At 40.8% G+C, this 21,289-nt stretch overlaps 3 protein-coding genes across 7 annotated transcripts; 1 reads left to right on the forward strand and 2 right to left on the reverse strand.

Annotated features, from left to right (window-relative positions):
• The first annotated feature begins 2,281 nt into the window (after positions 1-2,281).
• Positions 2,282-4,135, forward strand: LOC6579522 (4-coumarate--CoA ligase-like 7). Its single transcript, XM_002005380.3, has 4 exons — positions 2,282-2,449; positions 2,510-2,904; positions 2,969-3,085; positions 3,147-4,135. The coding sequence occupies exons 1-4, from the start codon at positions 2,309-2,311 to the stop codon at positions 4,105-4,107; spliced, it is 1,614 nt and encodes a 537-aa protein (XP_002005416.1). The 5' UTR covers positions 2,282-2,308; the 3' UTR covers positions 4,108-4,135.
• Positions 4,136-6,567: 2,432 nt separating this feature from the next.
• On the reverse strand, positions 6,568-7,997 carry LOC26527474. 5 transcript variants are annotated; one of them, XM_015163733.3, is made up of 6 exons: positions 7,842-7,991; positions 7,713-7,787; positions 7,376-7,658; positions 7,145-7,267; positions 6,894-7,029; positions 6,568-6,826 (listed from the first exon to the last, which is right to left on the reverse strand). In XM_015163733.3, the coding sequence occupies exons 1-6, from the start codon at positions 7,856-7,858 to the stop codon at positions 6,642-6,644; spliced, it is 819 nt and encodes a 272-aa protein (XP_015019219.2). In that variant the 5' UTR covers positions 7,859-7,991; the 3' UTR covers positions 6,568-6,641. The 5 variants fall into 5 exon arrangements, with proteins under 5 accessions (XP_015019219.2, XP_015019221.2, XP_015019222.2 ...); XM_015163735.3 differs by having other exon boundaries at positions 7,145-7,658; positions 7,713-7,775; positions 7,842-7,987; XM_015163736.3 differs by having other exon boundaries at positions 7,145-7,658; positions 7,842-7,987.
• Positions 7,998-13,285: 5,288 nt separating this feature from the next.
• LOC6579524 lies at positions 13,286-14,638 on the reverse strand. Its single transcript, XM_002005382.4, has 2 exons — positions 13,895-14,638; positions 13,286-13,836 (listed from the first exon to the last, which is right to left on the reverse strand). The coding sequence occupies exons 1-2, from the start codon at positions 14,545-14,547 to the stop codon at positions 13,683-13,685; spliced, it is 807 nt and encodes a 268-aa protein (XP_002005418.2). The 5' UTR covers positions 14,548-14,638; the 3' UTR covers positions 13,286-13,682.
• Between the last annotated feature and the right edge of the window lie 6,651 nt (positions 14,639-21,289).

The following is a 21,289-nucleotide window of genomic DNA, read 5'->3' on the forward strand; positions in this document are numbered from 1 at the left end:
CCTGTAGCTTGGCTGGAATTCAACTGATCGAGCACTTCTACTGGCTTCCCTTTATATAGCTGTCACAATGTCACTCCAAACGAAGCAATGAGTAATTGTTCGAAGCTCGATTTTATAAGAGTTATACGAAGACAGACAGAGAGAGAGAGCGAGCCGAGCACTGAGTGAGTTGATGTGTTGTGATGCTCAGCATATATGTTATGGACTACTACTACTACTCTGATATAAATATACATAGACATACATATACGTGTACATACATATGTATATGGGTACTTACAGACATATACACACAGATAGTCGTGTGCATGCATAGGCAAGCATATATACAAAGATATATATAATATTTAAATGCATACACATACATATATGCGTGAATAAGCATAACATGTATTAGCATATATACAGATATATAAATGTTTAGAGACATACATATGTATACTTCTCTTCACTTCACTTCTATGTAAACTATTATATATGTATAAATATTATTTATTTCCTTTTTATTTACAATTCTTAAAAGCCTTTAGGAAAGGGTATAACACATTCGTATAGTTTATCATTTGCTTGGACGGAAATGGAGAAGGGAGCGTCTACGTAATCAGCATTTGTGGCGCTCGAGGTCATCCGCAAAGTCCTGCGGCGACATCGTGTTGCATGCGGCACAGCTACGTTCTACAGCAGCAACAACAACAACAACAACAATGAGATCTACAACAAGAGTTTCATGTGGCTGCGTCCCAACGTCGACGACGACGACGACGCTGACGCCGCTTCATCTTCCTGCCTCCACTGATGGTGGTGGTGGTGCGGCTGCCGCTGCTGCTGCTGCTGCTGGCCTGGGGCAACATTTTGGGTTGGCTGGAATATTATAATTACAAGCGAAACAGGCCCCAGAGGTGCCCAAAGCAGCGCCCAACGTGGGTTGCCCATGACAACGATGCCAACGCTGCCAACGCTGCTGACTCTGATACCCAAATGAAGCTGAGGCTGGAGACGGATGCGGAGGCGGCGACGACGACGACGACGGCGACCAAGGTAGGACTGAGACGAGGCAACTGTGACAGTTCCGCTTTTAACCCAGCATATTGCATGTGTGTTTGAGTCTATGTGTGTGTGTGTATGAGTGTTGATGGGTTGTGCGTGTGTAAGCCAGTTGCAGCATGTGACTTCCACTGCCGGCTACTGAGCTACCGAGGAAAACTGCAAAGCTAGTTGAGTTCTCTGACTGATGGCTCGTTTTTCCGATTGCCTCTTCGCAAATTAAGACTTAAAAGACACACACACACACACATTCATACAGACAAATAAATGACTTAAAGAGAGAGAAGTAGAAAACGAGATGTCGAAAAACAACTTCATTCAACTGATTTTCGTGTGAAAATTATTGAAATACATTTCCTAAAGCTAAACCAAATAAGCGGAGCTACATCTCTGACTGCACTCCATATATACGTATATATGTATAACTAAACATACATATATATATATACATACTCCCATAACATTTCGTATTGGGCCTAACTATTTTCGTCGTCTCCATTGCCGTCCACGTCGACGTCGTCGTCGTCGTCGTCTACCTCTAAGCGGACATTGGCGATTATCTTGTCCACGACTGTGAAATAAATGAGCGTCGTAGTCCGTACTAAGGATAGCCGCGGGGCCATTGTTGGCGCATTGTTGCTTCAAAGAAAAACAAAATACCAAAGATAGGTTTCAATTTATCAGTGTGTGTGTGTGTGTGTGTGTGTGTGTATGTTTGTTGTGTGCGATGCGGTTTGTCTTGAAGGCAAACTGATTAAGAGCCAAAAAGTTCCCACATTTCATATGTGTGTGTATTTAGCAGCTTGTGGGTGTATTAGTATACATCTCTCCCTGTCTCTCTGTATGCGTGTGTGTGTGTGTGTTTGTATGGGAATGCCCTGAAGTTCAATTGAGCCCTTCGAGCACATAAAACGCTCTGCGTCTGCGCATAGAGAGGCAACCTTTTGTACAGTTGATCTGCTCTGCTGTACCTAGAATATTTGGGATTAAGTTAAGAGATTGAATGATCTTTAAGGCGTATATATGTATATATATGAACATATTGATTAAACACATTATTAATATAGCTGTTAATCGAACGCATGAAAGTAATTGCAGTTAAAGCTAAATAGTTTTGTTGTTTCCATTTCAAGCGCAATCATAATCTTATCTATGGCAAAAGTTTAATCTTATAGATTACTAAACTAGACATACATATAGAACAGATCTTTGGTCGCTTTCCATTTAGTTTCTTCGCAAACTTTGACAAACAAAGTTGATCAGAATGTCGCTGATGGAAACGTTCTACAATGAAGAGCAAAAAATTTGGAGCGGACCTGAAAACACATTATTCACTGATCCACAAATTTCTATAGGCAAAGTCATATATGAAGTGCTTAAAGAGAAGCCAAGCAATAAATTCCAGGTAGCGTCATATGAAAAATCAATGAAATCCCAAGTCAGTTTTATGATATTTCTTTTATAGATCGTCCATGATGATGGCAAAATACTCACCAATGCGGATGCTTTGACAGCGACTGTGAGCATAGCGCAGTATTTGAAATCGGAAAGACTAACGCATCGGGATGTAGTTGGACTTATAGCTATGAATACCACACATGCTGCTCACGTTATATTTGCATGCCTATTCAATGCCACGCCCTTTCATGCTGTCAATCCCATGCTGGAAAGGGAAGCTATAGCGTCGCTATACGCGATAACAAAGCCAAAGATTATATTTTGTGATGGCAGAGACTACGAATTTTTTAAATTGATCACCAAAGACTGGACGCCTAAGTTGATAACACTGAGCGAACATATAGAGAATGTGACTGGGATAGAAGAGATATTGGCCAAGGCAATCAATGAAAATTACTATGAGTGAGTTGCTGAATGAAATAGAGCAATATAATATAATAGAAAAGTATTCTTATTTATTTCGTAGACCCACAAAGTTGGTGCATGGCGCCGACCAAACCATGGCTATTGTCTGTTCCTCGGGCACCTCCGGGCTGCCCAAAGCTGTGACCATAACCAACTCCCAACTACTGTTAATATCGCCGTGAGTATATACTACTATATCTACAATACCTATATACCTATGTAGGCTGCTTCTCTTCCAGGGTGAGTGGCTTAAATGATGTTGTATACACGACAGCTAGTTACGATTGGCTCTCCGCTATAAAGAGTCTATTGAGCAGTACAGTGAACGAAGCAGATCGGGTGATTTGTAGCCAGCCCTTCAGCGTGGAGTTGCTTGTGGAGATCGTAAAGAAATGGCAGGTGACCTACCTGTATGTCTCCCACTGGCAGTTCAATGCGCTCTTCAGCAGTCCCCTGGCCACTGCAGAGAATCTCTCCAGTCTGCAGTTCGTCCAGTACAGCGGGGGCTGGGTGTCAGCTGGTGTGGTGCAGACCGCTCGGCGCATCATCGAATCAACCATTTTTGTATATGCGTATGGGACAACGGAAACGGACGGAATATCGGCTTGCCTAAATCCAGAAACGGAGAACTTGGTAGGGAGTCTGCTGCCAGGCGTTCATGCTCAGATCGTTAACGACGCGGGAGTTCCACTGGCACATAATGAAGTGGGCGAAATATTGATCAAGACGAATCAAAAGTGGAATGGATACTATGGCAATCCTGTCCAAACAGCTCAGACACTCGATTCCCAGGGCTGGTTCCACATGGGCGACATGGGCTACTTCGATAAGGAAAATCGCCTCTATATGGTGGATCGCAGAAAAGATTTGCTGAAATACCAATCAATGCATTACACGCCCAACGAGATCGAAAAGATCATTATCGAGCTGCCAGACGTGCAGGAGGTATGTGTGGTTGGTATCAAGGATCCTTTATATGGCGAAGCTGCTGGAGCCCTGATTGTTCGAAAGCCACAGAGTCTTCTAAGTGAAAAACAGGTCATAAACTATGTCGCTCAGCGAATTTCCGTGCAATATAAACAGCTGCATGCAGGCGTTTGTTTCGTGGATAAACTTCCAATCAATTTCAATGGAAAAGTGCTCCGAAATGAAGCTCGTGAAATATTTAACAAGACGAAAATGACAAAGGCAAAACTTTGAATTTTCAAAAAAAAAAAAACAGTCTAATAAAATTGTGACAATAATTAATTTTGTTTTGCCAATTTATTTGCTTAATGTTCTTCTATGGGAGAAAGAGTGAGAGAGAGAGAGAAAACAGTAAGTTGGGGTAAAGCTTTTAATACAGATGTATGTATGTATATTTGAACTGCAGGCAGTCGCTTCTAGTATGTGTGAGAGAGCATGGGTATTTAAATACTCACTCAATGGCAGCAATGCTTTTGATCCCGTTAACATTCCAGATAGTGAGCGAATATTTTAAATGGCGGACAAAAGTAGGAGGGATATTATGAGAGCATTTAGTGTGAGCGCGTCTGCCCTAATGATCTCTCTTATACAATGCGTGTGTATGCAGAAATCTGTTCTCGGAAGGCACACATATAAGCATACATGTATTAAGTGTATATTCTCTTAAATTTATGCACTCGAAATAATAGTGTGGATTAATGAAGGCAAAAATCCTGCTCTTATAATAAAAAAACCTGACCACAAAAAAAACCCATTGTTACTTATATTTAAATATATGCATTTCAGCTAAATGCATCATAAAAAGTTGTAGCTGAGGAAATTAGAAACAAAGACTTTTCATTTGGATCAACTTTTGTAATGTTTCAATTGCTCTGGGTGAGATTCTCTCATATCCTCTCTTTTTCTCGTATATGTATGTATGTATATATATATTTTTTTATATATAGTCTTCATCTAGCCATCGGCTGCATTTCATGTGAAATATGTATTACGAAGAGGAACAGAGCAATGGGAAATTCCCTGGCGGCGATTTATTAGTAAAAAATGTTTCGTGTTTGGCGTCTGCGCGTCGCATTGTTCGTCGTGTTGTGTTTACGTTGTAAGCTGTTGCTGCTGTAGCTGTAGCTGTAGCTGCGTTTGCCTTTTGGCCATGATAATTTAGATGCTGTTGTTGTGATAACAATACATACACACACACTTAGACACGCACGCCCTAGTCACAGTCAAAGCTGGAGCTGTGGCTGAAGCTGAAGCTGAAGCTAAAGTTAAGGCCAAAGCCAAAAACTGCACGAACAAGTTCGATGTTGGCCTCCGTTTGGCGCGTCTCGAGGGGTTCGAGCGGGTTTGGTTTTGGGGCTCTTCTGCTCTTCGGCTCTTGCCTATCGCTGGCCTGCCAGTATTTATGGCCAATGTGAAAGTAACCTTGATTTATGACACCCCATCAGGCCATCACCTCAAATAGGTTCAAATTATATAAATTGTGCCATACACACACACACACACACGCACACACATACACAGTGGTATAACTGTGCAAGGCTCGAGGCTAAAGGATTAGCTTGCTGCTAGGTATGATACATCTATTTGTCGCTAAGCTCCTGTCCCAACGAGTAGCGGATAAAAGCGGGCGACGGGGCGTGTATTTTGCATAATTTGTATGCCACCCTGGTACATCAAAGAATGATGTTAATTAACTGAAAGCCAAAAATTTAATTCATACAAATAAATCAAATTTTAATACCAAATCCCGATGGACCAAAAACTAAGAGAGTTAAGTAAGGGTATACGAATTGAAAGTCAGGCAAACTTGGAGATATGCTAGACGAAGAATCAAATTTAATTATTTGAAAGGATTTCTTTGATGAGTCGAGGGGTCTTAAATAATAAAATGAGCACAACAATTGTCAGGTAAGTGATAAGTCTATATAGTTAAATATTTAAAGAGAGGAACCTTTATACAAATATTTAGCTTGATCCCATTCTTCGAATATATCCAACAGTATTCAGTAATATAAACATATGTCAGACTTTTATATAGAGCAATTTTAAATGTTCTTAATTTATGGAATAGGAAAACTAAGTGTGTTTGCTCTGCAACCAGAATTTTCTATATGTATAAATTCATTTTCTATATGCATATTTATAATGAGGGCCTTTGACAAAGTTCTGATGCTGTGTGCATATATGTATGTACATATATAGAAGTGGGTATTTGGAATTTTGTTTGCCCTTTGACAACTGTTTGCATTGGCATTCGAATTTCAATTTGGTGGTCAAAATTGCGATAGCCACAATATTTTTCTAACACTCGCGCGGTTTAAATTTATGCATGGCCCGGCTCTCTAATACCATTTAGAATAACAGAAATAATTTATTATTTTTAACACTTTACAATTTCGCTTTATTTTCGGTTTAGTTTTTATTATCGTTGTTTTTGATATCGTTAGTGTTGGCCGTGTTGTTCCTAGTGCAGGTTTTTCGTGTTATTTGGAATAACAAAAGCGAATTGTTTGTTTTTCATTTGGTCAAGCGGTGGTCCAGCGATTGGGCGGTTCGGGCCCAATATAGAGCCCATATTGGGCTGGGAATCCGCGTGTGAGCGCGTTCGAGTGCATTTTGATTTGCACACTTATGCTAAAAACATGCAACATACGCATTTATCCATTTATACATATTTTACAATGAATATAGCCGTAAAGTTTAACTAAAATTTTATTGGTCTGTTGAACCGAAAAGAACTAAATTTGAAATTAGATCAGAGCCTTGGATCATTCGTGTTTGTGCAGCCAACGTATGAAAAAGTTAAGAATTTTCATTAACATACTGGAAGTGCTCATCTTTTTCGCATACAATCGTTCACTGCTGCCATAATTCATAAGATCAATATGCACCTTATATATGAGATAGGCTATGGTGCACAGACACATGATCACTATATAAACTGGCCAGTTATCTATGATATCAAGAGAGGGATACAGATCTAAATTCAAATTGATATATATTTGTCAAATGATTCTTACCCCCAAAGTTCATTATATGAATAACTTTATGGCACATTTTTATGGCACGGGCGTATCGTCCTTCGACTTTCAATCGCTTTGGACGGGTCACAGACTGTTTGGCTACCATTTTCACTTGTGTTTGCTTATTTCGTTTCTGAAAGTTAAAGAAACAAAAAATGAATACGATCCTCGTAGAGTCATTTATAAGCGATGTGTCGATCATTAACATACTGTAAACTTTTAACAGTGCCCATGAGAGCGGTGCTCACCTCTACTATAGGGCGATTGACTGGTTGTCTGCGTCGATTGTCGAGAACCTCAAAATCGGAAGAATCTGATTCATCAGTATTCATATCAGTATTCATAAATTCTCTGTTCTTCTGGGATTTTTTCTGTAGAATCGATGACATGTCAGTGGACAATTTAAAAGGCTTCACTGACACCGTTTCCATACGTGGTTTATCAACTGGCTCGTTAGCCCTGAAATACTTTTTAGGTACCTGTACGGTTCTATTCCATGGATTTACATTTTGCCCTCTTGCCATGTTGCCCTCCATGTGGTTCGAGTCCTCCATTTGTCTTCCCTGATAGTATTCATTGTCGGTCAATATTTTTGATAACTTGAACAAATGGTTGTTGTTTGAGCCGTCGCATCGTTCCTGCAGATCAGGCAGCCGAAGCTCAGCTCTTATGACACGGCCCCTTGGGATGCCAATATCTTTTACCGTTAATTCGCCAGCTGATGTTACTGTCACTGATCGAGCCGCACGTACCGTGTCCAAGCTGTGTACTTACATTATATTATATCCAAGTAATACAATGTGCATTAATGCTTACGAAGTATCCTCAAAGCCTTTATTTCTGTATATCTCGATGATCTCCGGCGAAGCGGGAGCGAGTCTGTTATGTACTCTATGAACGAATTTATAAATTGTCTATTTTACTGCCTCTGTAGGCGATACTCACTGTGCCTTAGACCACATAATAATTTGTCAAGATTTAAAAAAATAAAAATAAAATAAAAATATTAAAAAAAAAATAAGTATTGACTGATAGTAAGCAATGTTGCTTGAATGTTTTGGGGAATGAATGAATTGGTAAAATGCTGTGAAGGGCTATAAAGCAATTCAACTAAAAACCTAGTGTACTAGATCAACTTTTTTCTTTCTTTACAGAGTTTTTTTTTTAGAGTTTCGGCTGTTTAATGATGCTGTAGTAGTCTGTGTTGCATTTGTTGTCAGAAATTAAAATAAAATATAAAAATATAGAAATACAATTGGAATTTTGGGCGATGTATTTTTCCAAGGCCGTAAATATTTTTAGGTCTATTAAGTTTATCATCGTAGAGCTCTCAGCAATTATTAAAAAAAAATATATATATACATATATATCATTTAATATATATGTATATATATAAATTTATAATATTCTACATATATATTAGGTTTGCCAAACTGTACAAATTATACAATTTGTCCCTTTTGGGGATTTAGTTGGCAAATAACTGAGCGGAGATTGAAATGTTGCCACATGGCCGTTGGCTTTTTATAACGTTGCTGTTGTTGTTGTTGTTACCTTTCGAGCTGCGCAGGCGCAAAACCGCAGGCCATTTGCAGTACCCACTAACCGCTCACACACACACACACACACATACATACATACACCTACACACACACACATACGCACACCCCTCGAGAGATGCCCTTCTATGGACATTGCCTTATGCGATCTCGTCTCCTGCCACAGTGTCCTTGCCGTCCCGCCGTCCCGCCACCGCTTGTCCTCTGTCCTCGCTCATCAAAGCGGTAAGGTCCTGGGGCAACATTAGCAAACCGAAGCGTACGGCATCGCTGCTCCGTTTGTGCCCCTCCGGTGAGCCGAGTCGAGTCGAGTTTTTCACGCAGCGACGCTTTTTCGCCGTACAGTCAACGCCCGTTGCCAGCATCCGCAACTCCTTCAAGCCTGCAAGGGCGAACGAGTGGGCTGGCGGGAGTCTATACATAAGCCTTTGTATATAGCCAGCCTTTGTGTGTGTGAGTGTGTGTGTGTGCGACTATTCTCTTTGTAGCTGGCGGCCATTTCGTGCGGCGCAACTAAATGCACTTGTTGTTGTTGTTGTTGTTGTTGTTATTGCTGTTGCTGCTTCCTTTTTTAGTTGCTGCTGCTGCTGCTGCTGCTGCTTAGCCATTGCTTTGCCATTGCTGGCAGCTATTTGAGGCTGAAATGTGCGTGCCGCAGGCAACACGGCTACAACAGCAACAACAGCAACAACAAGAGCTGCAGCTGACTGACTTCTACTTTGACTTTGAGTCGCTTGCTTTCTTTTCTCGCTTGGCTTTAATTGACTTTAAAATTGCCAAAATAATGCTAAATACAAACAAATACAACTATATTCTATACAGTTATTTATAGAGAGAAAATATCTCTATAGTCAATCAGAGTGAGGCAATTATTTAACACACACACACACACAGAGAGAAAGAGAGAGAGAGAGAGAGATAACAAACAATTTGATTTTGTTTTGCAACTGACAGTTGCATAATTTCTGCATGAATGCCACTTTCAAATTCAATGCACACACATACAGATAGAAGGAGAGAGCGTTTGTTTTTGCGTTTGTGTGTGTGTGTGTGTGTGATTGTTAATTAAATTGTGTCTAAACGTGCGCCCGTCATTTGCTTTTGCGCTCGCCTCTGCGCTTGTTCAATGAAGCGCATAATTGCATAGAATATAGAAAGGTTGATAATGCATTTCATATTTCGCATACCTCTATATATCAACTGGCAACTGCAACAAAACTCCCTGGAATGGCGTAAACGGATTCAACTTAAGCTCAACTCTGCGAAAGTTAAGCACATTGAGCTCGGAATGAGCATGAAACAGTTTTGCATATGGGGTATATCAGTGTTGGAAATGGAGTTTGGATATGGGAAGAAATGGTTTCAATTTACTTAAAATATAAATTTTCTATAACTATTTAGAACTTATCGAACATTTTCTTAAAGAGTTTTCCCTGTACATTAAAAAATGTGGAGCGAAATTTAATATAGACTAAAGTGAAATAGTATTGTATAACGTTGAACTTTTACAAAATTTCTGTTTCGGGTCACTTTTACTTATTTGGGAACTCAGTGCAATTTCCTATCAATACCTACGTCAGAGTCTCGACAACTAATTTTAGGAGCTATAAATAAGATACACATTTCAAGAACTTTCTAACACTGTTTTTCTAAGCAGGCTCCTTTATTATACTCATTTACAAAGCAAGTCTCTTCTAAATAACTATCACTCGAGAGTTTACCACATGAATGCAATATATCATGCAGCTCGCTCTGATTTTCTATCTCACAATACAGGGTAGCACTCTGTCGGTCAGCTTTAGAGTTGCCTCACAACTTAGGACGCAGCATCTTGGCAAAGAATGGTGCACGGAAACGCCGGCATAGCTTCCGCTTATCCGTTTGCTTTAGATTCGTGGTTAGGCGGTCGGCAGAGGGGCGTGGCAGGAAAAGCATTTCAATGCGGCGTTAGGCTGAACAAAAGCAACAACGCGCTATGCTACAGCAATGTGGCAAACGGGAAATTAAACGTTGCGGTTGTCGCTGGAGTTGTTGCTGCTGCTCTAGCTGCAATTGTTGCTGCTGTTGTTGTTGTTGTTGCCAATGCGGCGTATGTGGAATATTATTGGCACACAGCGCACAATGCGACAATGGCCGATGTTGTTGCAGCTATTGTTGGCTGCTTTTCATACAGCTAACAATTATGTATGAGCAGCGACTACTGATAACAGCAACACCAGCAACAGCAACACCAGCAACAGCAGCAGCAGTGGCAACAACACGATGTTGGCAACAAATAACAACGCATAACAATTGCCATTTGGTCATTAAGTGTCGTTTTAATGGCCATTTCCCTGAGTTGGTATTAAGTGCAGTGCGAGTTATCTTCAAGCCACTAAATTGCCGTCAGATAAACGCGTTGCGAGCCAAAAGTTGGCCGAAACCAACGGCTTAAAAGCACAAAACCAAATGTGCGAAACTAGATATGCGCCACGATGTTGTGCCCAAAAGAAAATTTTAATTAAATGTCGCCGCTAACGATACGGTAATTCGAGCTGCTACGAAATCTACAGACACATTCATTCAAGCAGCAGCAGCAAGAGCAGCAGCAGCAGCAGCAGCAGTTGCTGTTGCAGCCGTTGTGGCATCAGCAATATTTTTGGCTATACGAAAATGATTTTGGCTGCCGGCGAGGGGCTCAATTTATCATAAGCTATTGCAGCATTGCCGAACCCGTCCCGTCCCGTCCCGTCCTCCCCTTCCCCTAGTGTGCGATGCGGCCAGCTCGTTGTGTCAGGTAGCACATGTCAAGCGCTCGGATTGCACCTAATACCATTCGGAATTGCATTTGCAAAGTGTCAGCAACATTTTTGGGCGGCCGCCTTCGAGCGCCGTTTCTGATGGCTAATTTATTGGCCATAAATAACAAGTTGGGCTTATTGTGCGGCATATTTAATTTGGGCCGCATTTCTATGTAAACAGCCAAAGAATGGAGAAAGAAGCCCAGGTACAGGGCAACAGCAGCAGCAGCAGCGTAAGTCTCTGTTCTGACTTTGGCGTTTATGTGGCAGGCATTACTGTACGAAGAGTAACCCACACGCCAAGTTCAAAAATTCATCATTGTTGGCTGCATTGTTGCGCCGCTCCGTTTCGCACAGCTCCGCCCTCCATCTCCTGCCGCCTGCCGCCTGCCGCCTGCTGCCTCCTGCGCCGCTGTCGGTCTCTGCTCCTCAGCCTGCAACAAGCCGCAAACGAAACTGACGCTGATGCCCGGCAGCTACTTTTGGGATGAAATATTATAATTACAAGCGAATAGCCCGCGGCCAAGGAGCAGCAGCAGGAGTAACAAGGGGCAAGCAGAGATGCCAGGCAGCAGGCAGCAGCAGGCGGCAGCAGGAGACCCAAATCAGACCAGACCAGACCAGGCCAGACCGAACCGAGCTGAGCGCTCGAGCTGCAGCCAGTTTGAATATAGCCGCAGGCTCGCTTGCTCGCAACATGTTCGTGCACAGCAGGCAGGCTGGTCGTCAGAGAGTGAGAGAGAGCGAGAGCGAGAGAGAGAGAGAGGCATGGCATGGAGACAACTTCGTTGTGTTTACATATGTGTGAGCTCTGTTCGCTCTGTTCGCTCTGCTCTGCTCTGGCTCAGCTGCGCTGCTGCTGCGGCTGCTGTTGCTGCCGGCATTCGTGATAATTTAGATGCGTTTGCAGTGATAAGACTTGAAACTGGTTTGATGTGCGGAGCAGCATGTTTGATGCCAACTGATGGACTGCAGTTTGAGTAAGCGAATACGTGCGAGCGAGAGGGAGAGAGGGAGAGCCAAACATGGCGCACAACAGTTGTGCGTGGGTTGGCTGGCTGGCTCGAGACAAAGGACAAACAGCGAGCGAGATAGGTAGGGAGAGCGACAGAGAGAGGCAATAGTGATAGAGAGAGAGAGAGAGAGAGAGAGAGTTGGAGAGTGGGAGTTAGCATAAGCCGTTATTAATTGCAACTTAATTGCTTCTAGCTATTTATTAAGTTTTTGTTTAATTTATAAGGCGGACATCTATAGACACATAAGTACATAATATTATTTGCTTCTGTATGTGTGTGTGTGTGTGCATGTTTGTTTTTGTATTTTACTCGTTTTCATTTCAATTTACTGCATGTCAAGCACAAAAGAACACACATACCCTGCCACACTCACACACACACACACACACATATGTGTGAGTCTCTCTCTGTGTGTGTGAGCTTTCCTCATTTTACATAGCTGTCAGTTTTATTGAAAATTAGCCTCCAGTTAATTTTGTATACCATTAAATTTATACATGTTTGGCCCCGCTACCTTGCTCTCCCCCTCTCTCACTCACTAGCTGTCTCCCTGGCTCTGTTGTGTCTGTGTGTGTGTGTGTGTGTGTGTGTATCGGTCGCCTGGCGATCCAAAAAGTAATGCATGCAGATTATAACTTAAATATGAAATGTCACGCATTGACAGGCAGTTTTGAAAAGTGTGCAACAACAATAACAACAGCTACAGCAACAACAACAGCAACAGCAACAAGTTTTACACCTTCGGGGCAGTTGCGCCGCTGCCACTCCGTTTATGAGGCATTGCCACAGCCAAAGTCACAGCCACAGTCCCAGTTCGAGTCCGAGTCCAAGTCCGAGTCCGAGTCCGAGTGGATATTGTGCCACAACAGCACCACCAGCATCATCTGAGCAGCCAACCACAAAAGGCGGCCTCCAAACACAAAGAGCAATGTATGCGACTGCAACATACCCATTATTAAGAATAACATCTGAAGCATATCAGTGCAAGATTTGGAGTACACCGATCTTAACTGGAAATTTTCTCTAAGATAAGATTATTCACCAAGCTTGAATTATATATTTTGTTCATTCAAATTGAGCTCTATGACATAAATGTGAGAATATACAGGGTATTCCATAGTCGAACTCTTGGCGTGCCAGGCAGCTTGTAGTATTTGCTTTGGGGCGAAAGTGTGCGCTTTGGGATGTGGTTATTCAGGGCAAGATATGATAAGGGTCATGTAACTCTGACCAGCCTACCGAGGTGTGCATCAACTGTTGTTGTTGGGCTGAACCCGAGCCCCCGTGCCCGACAGCTTGTTTGTAATCAGGGCATGTAGTTTCTTTTAACTGGTTTCCCCGCCGGCTGGCGTACACAAATTTGTCAAACTGTTTAAGAAGCCAAAGTCTTGCTCGATTGGATAAGTGGATCCACTCGGTTGCGTGGATCACTTATCTCTTGATACAGATCCTCTTGAATATCCGATCAAATATAGGATAGGTATACGGGCACTGATATGACTTGTCCATTATGCGGAAATAAATCTCTGAATTTACACTCACGAAAGGATAGTAGTAGCAAATTAGACTGCGACCATCTCGAAACCTGTCGAGTATATTTCAGTTAAGATTAGAATATGAAAACTCTACCGCCTCTCACTCACTTGGCGATGGAGCAGCCCATTGTTTGGATAATCGGATTGACCATATTGTAGAAGCTATTCGATTGGCCAGCCAATGCATAGTACGTTCGATTGTTTACGTCAATGCGCTTGGGGAACTTCAGCTTAACGTGTGCCGCATACCAGTTGCTCAGGGCGAACGGTATAAAGGCCGTCGAATAAGTGTTGGAATAAAAGAAACTATTTCGTGACATATTAACCATGTGCGAAATTTGCCTCTTGTCACGTGGACGCGATTGCTGTAGATTTACATTCGAGTCGAGCTCGGAGTCACACATTATACTTTTATGGCAGAACGAATGATGGCGGCTGGCATAGAGAGCCAGTTTATTATTCCACTTGATTTCCAGCATGTCACAGAGATTGAGCTTCGCGGCCAGACGATTGCGCAGCCCATTGTGGCCGAAGAGCAGCAACTCTCGAAATTCTTTATTCGCATCATTGTCATCGGTGGCTAAATTGTAGTGTTTGATTATTGAATCACATTTCGGGATGTGTCCTTTACACTTGATAACGCCATCACAATTGTATATACAACTCTGATTCTCTGGTAATCTCAAATATCTCATTTCTGGGTCTACGACTCGATCCGCCAAACAGATTAAACCCACCGATAGGAGCCACAATACTAACATATTTGTAGTCTAGTAAATATGTATTTATTATAGTTTTTTGGAATGTATGTGTGTATGTGTGTGTGTTTGTGTAATGTTTGAGAAAAATTGAATGTAAAGAACTGTTGTCTTTTTTTTTTCAGATCAAAGTTGTCCTTGATTCGTGCTTCATAAATTAATTTGTATTCGCTTTTCTCTTCATAAATTTGCTGTCCAAAAAAAAATGTATTCCCTTTATATCTTTAACATATTTAAAAAAAATCCACTTTTCATTTAGCTTAATTATCCTTTAAATATATTTCATTTGTTGTTATCAAAGTACATATATCATTGTTCTTCTGAGTGAACTTCATTCATGCTAACTTTAGGCATTTGTTATTTATTTTCTTTTATTATATTTAACTATATTTATCGATTTTTAAGATATTTTTTCAGTTTTATCATATAAACTTTTTCTTCATTATATTTAGTAATTTTTTAAGAAAACGTCCAATCATTTCAGAGTTTAGTTATGGCTTAATATAATTATAATTATTTACATTTAACTCTGCCAAGTTTCTCTAGTGGTTTTTGCCTCTAGTTTGTGGCGGCGCCTTTTGCAGAGCTGCCTGCCACTTGTCTTGCCACACTAAACGCTTTAGTTGGCTTCGGCTACTGTGTAATTGTAAAGCTCGCAACGTTTTTCACACGATTTTCTTTTCTGCGTTTTTCGTTTGCTTTTTCCCAGTTTTTTTTTCCGTTTTTTGCTGTTGGCCGTTGACAGGTGCCTAAAATGCATTTGCAACATTTTTCAGCGCGTGAATTTTGCACTTCACACGCTGTGTGGGTGAGTGTGTGTGTGTGTGTGTGTGTGTATAGCACATGTCTGCAAATTGCTTTACTAACTGACTGACTGACTCCGACTGCTAACTGAATCGACAGTTTTGGCTACTGTTGCTGCTGTTGTTGTTGTTGTTGTTGCTGCTGCTGTTGGCAGCTCTTGGCTGCTGTTTGGTTTGTGTCTGCCAAAGTGTTGAGTGTGTGCTGCTGTGCATGTGTGAGTGTGCGGGTGTGAGTGCAAGTGCGCGTGCGAGTGTGAATATAACTGCATTAATGTGAGCTTATGCTTCGGCGAGCTCGCTGCCAGTTCACAATAGGGCATGCTGCTGTTGCTGCTGCGTCTGCTACGGCTGTTGCTGCTGCTGCTGCGGCTGTTGTTGTTGTTGTTGGCATAATATTACAGGTAGACAACTACCTGGCCATATCATACATGTGTGCACTTGTGTCTATAGGCTCTGCCGCTGTTCTCCCGTTACAGTTTCGCCCGTTAAACGCTACAATTAAACAAACAGCCGCGTGCAACATAAACACATACACAAACACGCACACACACACACACAGGCACTCACACCTGCTCAGGCGAAAATACTTTATTGCCATATGGTCGGCGCACAGCATGTGCTGGCTATGATGGATGGGTGAAAGGCAGGGGCAGTGGCAGGAGCAGGCGTCGGGGCAGTGTCGGTGCGTATCCTGGGCGGCCTATTAAGTGATTTTAACACTTTGCGCATGAAAATTGCAAAAAGGCAACGCCGTTGATAATTATCCCTTAATTGTTTAATGAGCAGCACTTGAGCAGTGCACGCAGCAGCAACAACAACCACACGACCACCACCACCAACACCACCAACAACAACAAGGCGAAGCTGCAGGATGTGTCAGCTTAATTAATGTCAATTTAATTACAACGATGCACACGCATAAAACTCGGCGTCGCATAAGGATGCAAACATATATGTGTGAGTGTGTATAAAAACGTATACATATATAGATATATGAATATGTGCGCGCGTGTGTGGGATTATGCTGGACTTAAACTTCCACTCAAACTGTAAAAATCTTGAAATTTATGATATATATAAATTTTTTTTATTTATTATTTATTTAATTTTTTTACGTAATTTTTTTTAATTTATTTTAAATATATATAGCCAATACCAATTAATACTTTAATTGAAATCTTTAAAAAAAAATTGCTTACAAAGCATAATTTTCCCTGAAACATTTCTTAATTTTAATGCAGCTGAAAATTATTGCTTAAATTTCAGATAGAGAGAACCAGCTTCTACATACCATAATGAATAACTTAATCTACCATTGACCTTACTAAATATATTTGGTTCATCCACATTTTTGCAAGATGTCGAATTTAATTTGTACAAAATATAATATTAAGCCAAAAAAACCTAAAGTAGGTTAATGGAGGTACGAAAAATTATGCCATGTTTCCGTGCAAAGCTAACAAATAGATTTTCTTGTGTCTGGCAGCCCCAATTCCCACACACAAGCCAGCCAAGCTGTAAAGCTATTAAAACTATAAATAAAAGTAAAAGTAATAATGATACACAAAAAAAATATGTTAATAAATTTCCATTTACAACTTGAGCTTGTCTTAATCTTGGCTAAAAGAAGACATCATCAGTCAGTCAGTCGTTTGGTCATTTAGTCAGTTTATTCATTTGAGTCTGCATCAATTCGACGCACTCACAACTGGCCACGTCGCGACGTCTCTATTAGCCAGGTCGGCGTAAGTAATTTGGTTGTTTGACTGATTAATGTTCGGCGAGTCAAGCGCTGGGAAGCTGAAAATATACATACATACACATAAAGATGGAAAGCTGGGAACTATGGCTAGTCGAGGGTCTTTAGCAGTTGGAGCAGTTGGAGCCGAGGCCCCCATCAGAATGAGCACAGCTTGTTTGCTTGTCAGTGGCAGCCTCTTTTACCCATTTCTCTCGCCAATGGCCAGCGGGCAATATGTTTATTTTAATACCTCACAGACAAACTTATGAATATACATACATATATATTATCATTTCTTCTTTTTTTTTGTTTTTTGGCATAAAGAATATTTTTATTTTATTAACAGATAATAAATTATTTATGTTGTGGATATTTATATATGCATAAACTAAATTAAAATTGTTTTTACATATCTATAGATCTATCCGAAGTACATATTGTACATATTCATACTCCAATTATGACTGCCATAGTAAATCTTAGGGTATATACACTTCGGCGTGTCAATAGCTTGTGGTTTTTGTTGGCGCTAATCTTGTTGTTGTACGATTCGTACTATGATATAATCTCGTTATTGGCATTTGACGCTGAAGAACCAATCTAGAGTCAATTCAATTATTTTTATCCAGAACGACACGTTAAATTGCTCTATATATCCATCTAGATATGTATATACATATATATTTAGAAGCATATCTCTGAGGCAGAGACAATAACTTGTATATAAAAGACAAGTGAGACACACAATATATATATATCTATCTATATATGTATATTTATATATAAATGTATATATGTATTTTTTGTATATATGTACGTATGGATACCTATGTGGCATATAAAATAGTGAATGTAATTTTATTCACATGTATGGCCGGCGGCCAATCCGTTTTGCCCCGCGGCCACAAATTGCACAGCGGCGGCAGCAGCAACAGCAGCAGCAGCAGCAGCTAGCAACCCCGGAACCCCAGAGAAGGCGCACCTCGATGCCACAGCCCAGGCCAAAACCAGCTGAATGTATGTGTGTGTGTGTGTGTAGTATGGTACATTATATGGCAAAGGCAGCAGAGAGCGGGGCAGAGAGTTGAAATCCATCATTGGCGCATGGCCGGCGGCAACATTTGGGTTGAAATATTATAATTACAAGCGAACGCCCCAGGGCCAAGGAGAGGTGAGGCTCTGGCAGCCAGCAACGTTTGCGAGCGTTGCCATCGCGTGTCTGTCCGTCCGCTCGTCCGCTCGTCCCCTTCGGCCCCTCTGTCCGTCTTGTCGTCTCTCTGTCTATCTGTATCTCTATCTACTCAACAAAGCTGCGGATATGGATACTTAGTTGGCCGCTATAGCAGCTATTGCTGTTGCTGTTGCTGTTGCTTAGTAGTTGCTGTTGCTGTTGTTGCTCTTGTTGTTGTTGTTGTTGTTGGTTGTTCGCTTGTTGTGTTTACGTTGCGGCTGATAATATGGCGCGTAGTCGCAGCAGTTTGTTGCCTCCGGCCTGGCCGCATTGCAGCATGTTCGAGCTGCAACATGTTGCATGCAACCGCAGCATGCAAACCACAATGTGGTTTCAGCTCCTTTGGACTGTCACTGTCCTTGCACGTTGCCTGTTTGTTGTGCATTGGTGTGCGTGTGTGTGCTGGTGTGTGTTTAGTTGCTGTTGGTTGTGTTTTGTTTTGTTTGCTCAGGTGACAGCGTCAAACGGGGGAGCAGCTGAACAACATGCAGCAGCAATTTTTTCACATGTGCGCTCTATGCTATAATATGACTAGACTATTCAATATACCCTGTAAATGTAGTGGAAATTAGGAGTAAATAAGAGAGAAGAATCGTAGACTAACTGAGGTTAAGTTTTAAGATCATCTTTGGTTAAATTTATGAAATTCTGAAGCATTCTAATGTCTTAAATGGTTTATAAGAAATATTTACTGATAGTACTGGTATCAAGTTATCATTCCATTCCATTATTATCTAAGAGTGTATTAAATATATTTACTTTTTATTTTTATTATGTGTCTTCTGCCTCTCTCTATATCTCTATCTATCTATCTCTCTCTCAATTACGTGGTATCCTAGTCACACCAACTTGAATCGAGCTTTCTCTTTTGTTTGCCTTCGTACTTGTTGCACTTGTGCTGGTGTGGGCGTGGCAAGAATAAAACAAAATGAAACACAAGCAATAACAAGCATCGCCCACATTGTTATTTGAACGTGTGTTAAAGGCGGCAAATTGGCCAAAATGAGACACAAATGCATAACTAGGCGGCAACAGCAACAGCAACAGCAACAAAGACAACGTTGACAAAAACTTGCAACACACACATGTTGCATAGCAGCAGCAGCAGCAGCAGCTGTCTCTCAAATTACAGTGCATATCTATATACACATACACACACAGACACATGCACATATATGTGTATATGTACATAATGCATAATTTAAAAATAACAAAAAACTGGACATCCTTCGAGTTGGCCTATAATTATGTTTGGATATACGAGAGCCGAGTGCCACAATCACAGCTCATAATTGTCCCCGAAATGTTGCTGCTGTCGTCCAGTGACTGTGGCAATGCCAGCAACAGCAGCAGCAGCAGCAGCAGCAGCAGCAGCAGCAGCAACAGCAGCAGCTGCCAGGTGACAAGTCCTCAACGGACTTGATGCTGCCTGCATACCCTCATTATATGCAAAATGCCAAAATGCGGCCTCCAGCTACTTAAGTTTAACTTATTTTTAACTTCTACATATAATTTTTGTTGTTGTTGTTGTTGTTGCTGTTGCTGTTGTTGCTGCTGTTGCTGTCGTTGCCTGCCCTGGGGCATTCTTAGTTGCATGTTCGACGCAATCCTTTTCCGTTCAGCATTCAGAGTTCTGTGGCAAATAAAGAAACTGGTCCCATTCATAACTGGCGGCAATTTAGCATTTTGCATTATATTTCGCTCAGTTCTCATTCCGATTCTTCATCTCAATCTCTCGCTCTCTTCCTCTGCAGCTCTTCCAGAATATCAACTGTCAGTTTTCGAGCTCACATTGCCAGCGGGCTAGTTTGTAAATCATTAAAAATTATGCACACACACATGCATACACACACACACACAAGCTGAATCGAAGACTTTTGCCAGAAGTTTTTAGTCACCATTGACAATGAAAACTGGTTGGGAATTATATGGCTTAATGGCAAATGTCACGCACGACTCAAATAGTTTATGATGAGTCGATTCTGGGCATCTGGCTGGAATTGCTCTCTCCACTGCACTGGCTGTGCCTGGCGTGTGCTAGTGCAATCATATGATGCCAGTCGCAGTGCTATAGATTAGACAGATGTCAAAAATATGTGTGCAGCTAAGACTAAGAAAATGTAGGCATGAAAACTGAAATATTTAATAAATTTCTATGGCTTGGTGTGTGAACAGGCTAATATGAAAGATTTGAGCTTACCTCTTAGCATGGCTTTACTGTAGACTCATGGCCTCATTCTTGTCTATAGCGAAAGTCTTTGACAAGCTGTATAAAGTGTAGATAGAGCTTGTCAGGTTGGTGATTCCAAAGTCTCAAAATAGCAACAACAACAAGGGCCTTTTGTTAAGTCCAATCTTTAATTAATTCGAATCGTTCCTCATTTTGACCCTTAAAGAAAGACAAATAGAGAAACTGTTCAAGGTAAACATTTCTGCTGACAATGGAGTTGCCAGCTTAAGCTGTTGAATAGAACATATTCTGTTATAATATTAATAAATAACTGTTTAATTGCGAATGAATAAGGGATAGAAACTATAGATATCTTAAAGCCGAAGGCGCCAATAGCCAGAGCTCGACTTTTTCTTAGTTTTAAGTTTATATAAACTCTAATATCTAATAAATAAATAGATTTCTTATTAAATGATTTGTTTTTATAAGAAATTTACAACAAAATGAATTTATTATAAAATAAATGAAATATTTAAAATAAGAACAAAAAATTATAGATGATTTTCAAATTTGTTTTGCTTGGATTCTAAATAAAGTTTTAAGATTTTTTGTACATAAAATATTTATGAATTTCATTAAGCAAACCAACATCTAGAGATCCTATAGAAAACATGTACTTTTTATATAAAAATCCCTGGAGTTCAAGCCAGAATTGAGAGAAGTTATGTAGAGCTTTCTTATATATATAGGCTTTCCATTTAATGAGCACTCTCCATGGACTACAAATATTTGCAAATAGT

Source organism: Drosophila mojavensis, unplaced genomic scaffold (genome assembly GCF_018153725.1).
Source record: "Drosophila mojavensis isolate 15081-1352.22 unplaced genomic scaffold, ASM1815372v1 contig_80, whole genome shotgun sequence".
Classification (NCBI taxonomy): Eukaryota; Metazoa; Arthropoda; class Insecta; order Diptera; family Drosophilidae; genus Drosophila; species Drosophila mojavensis.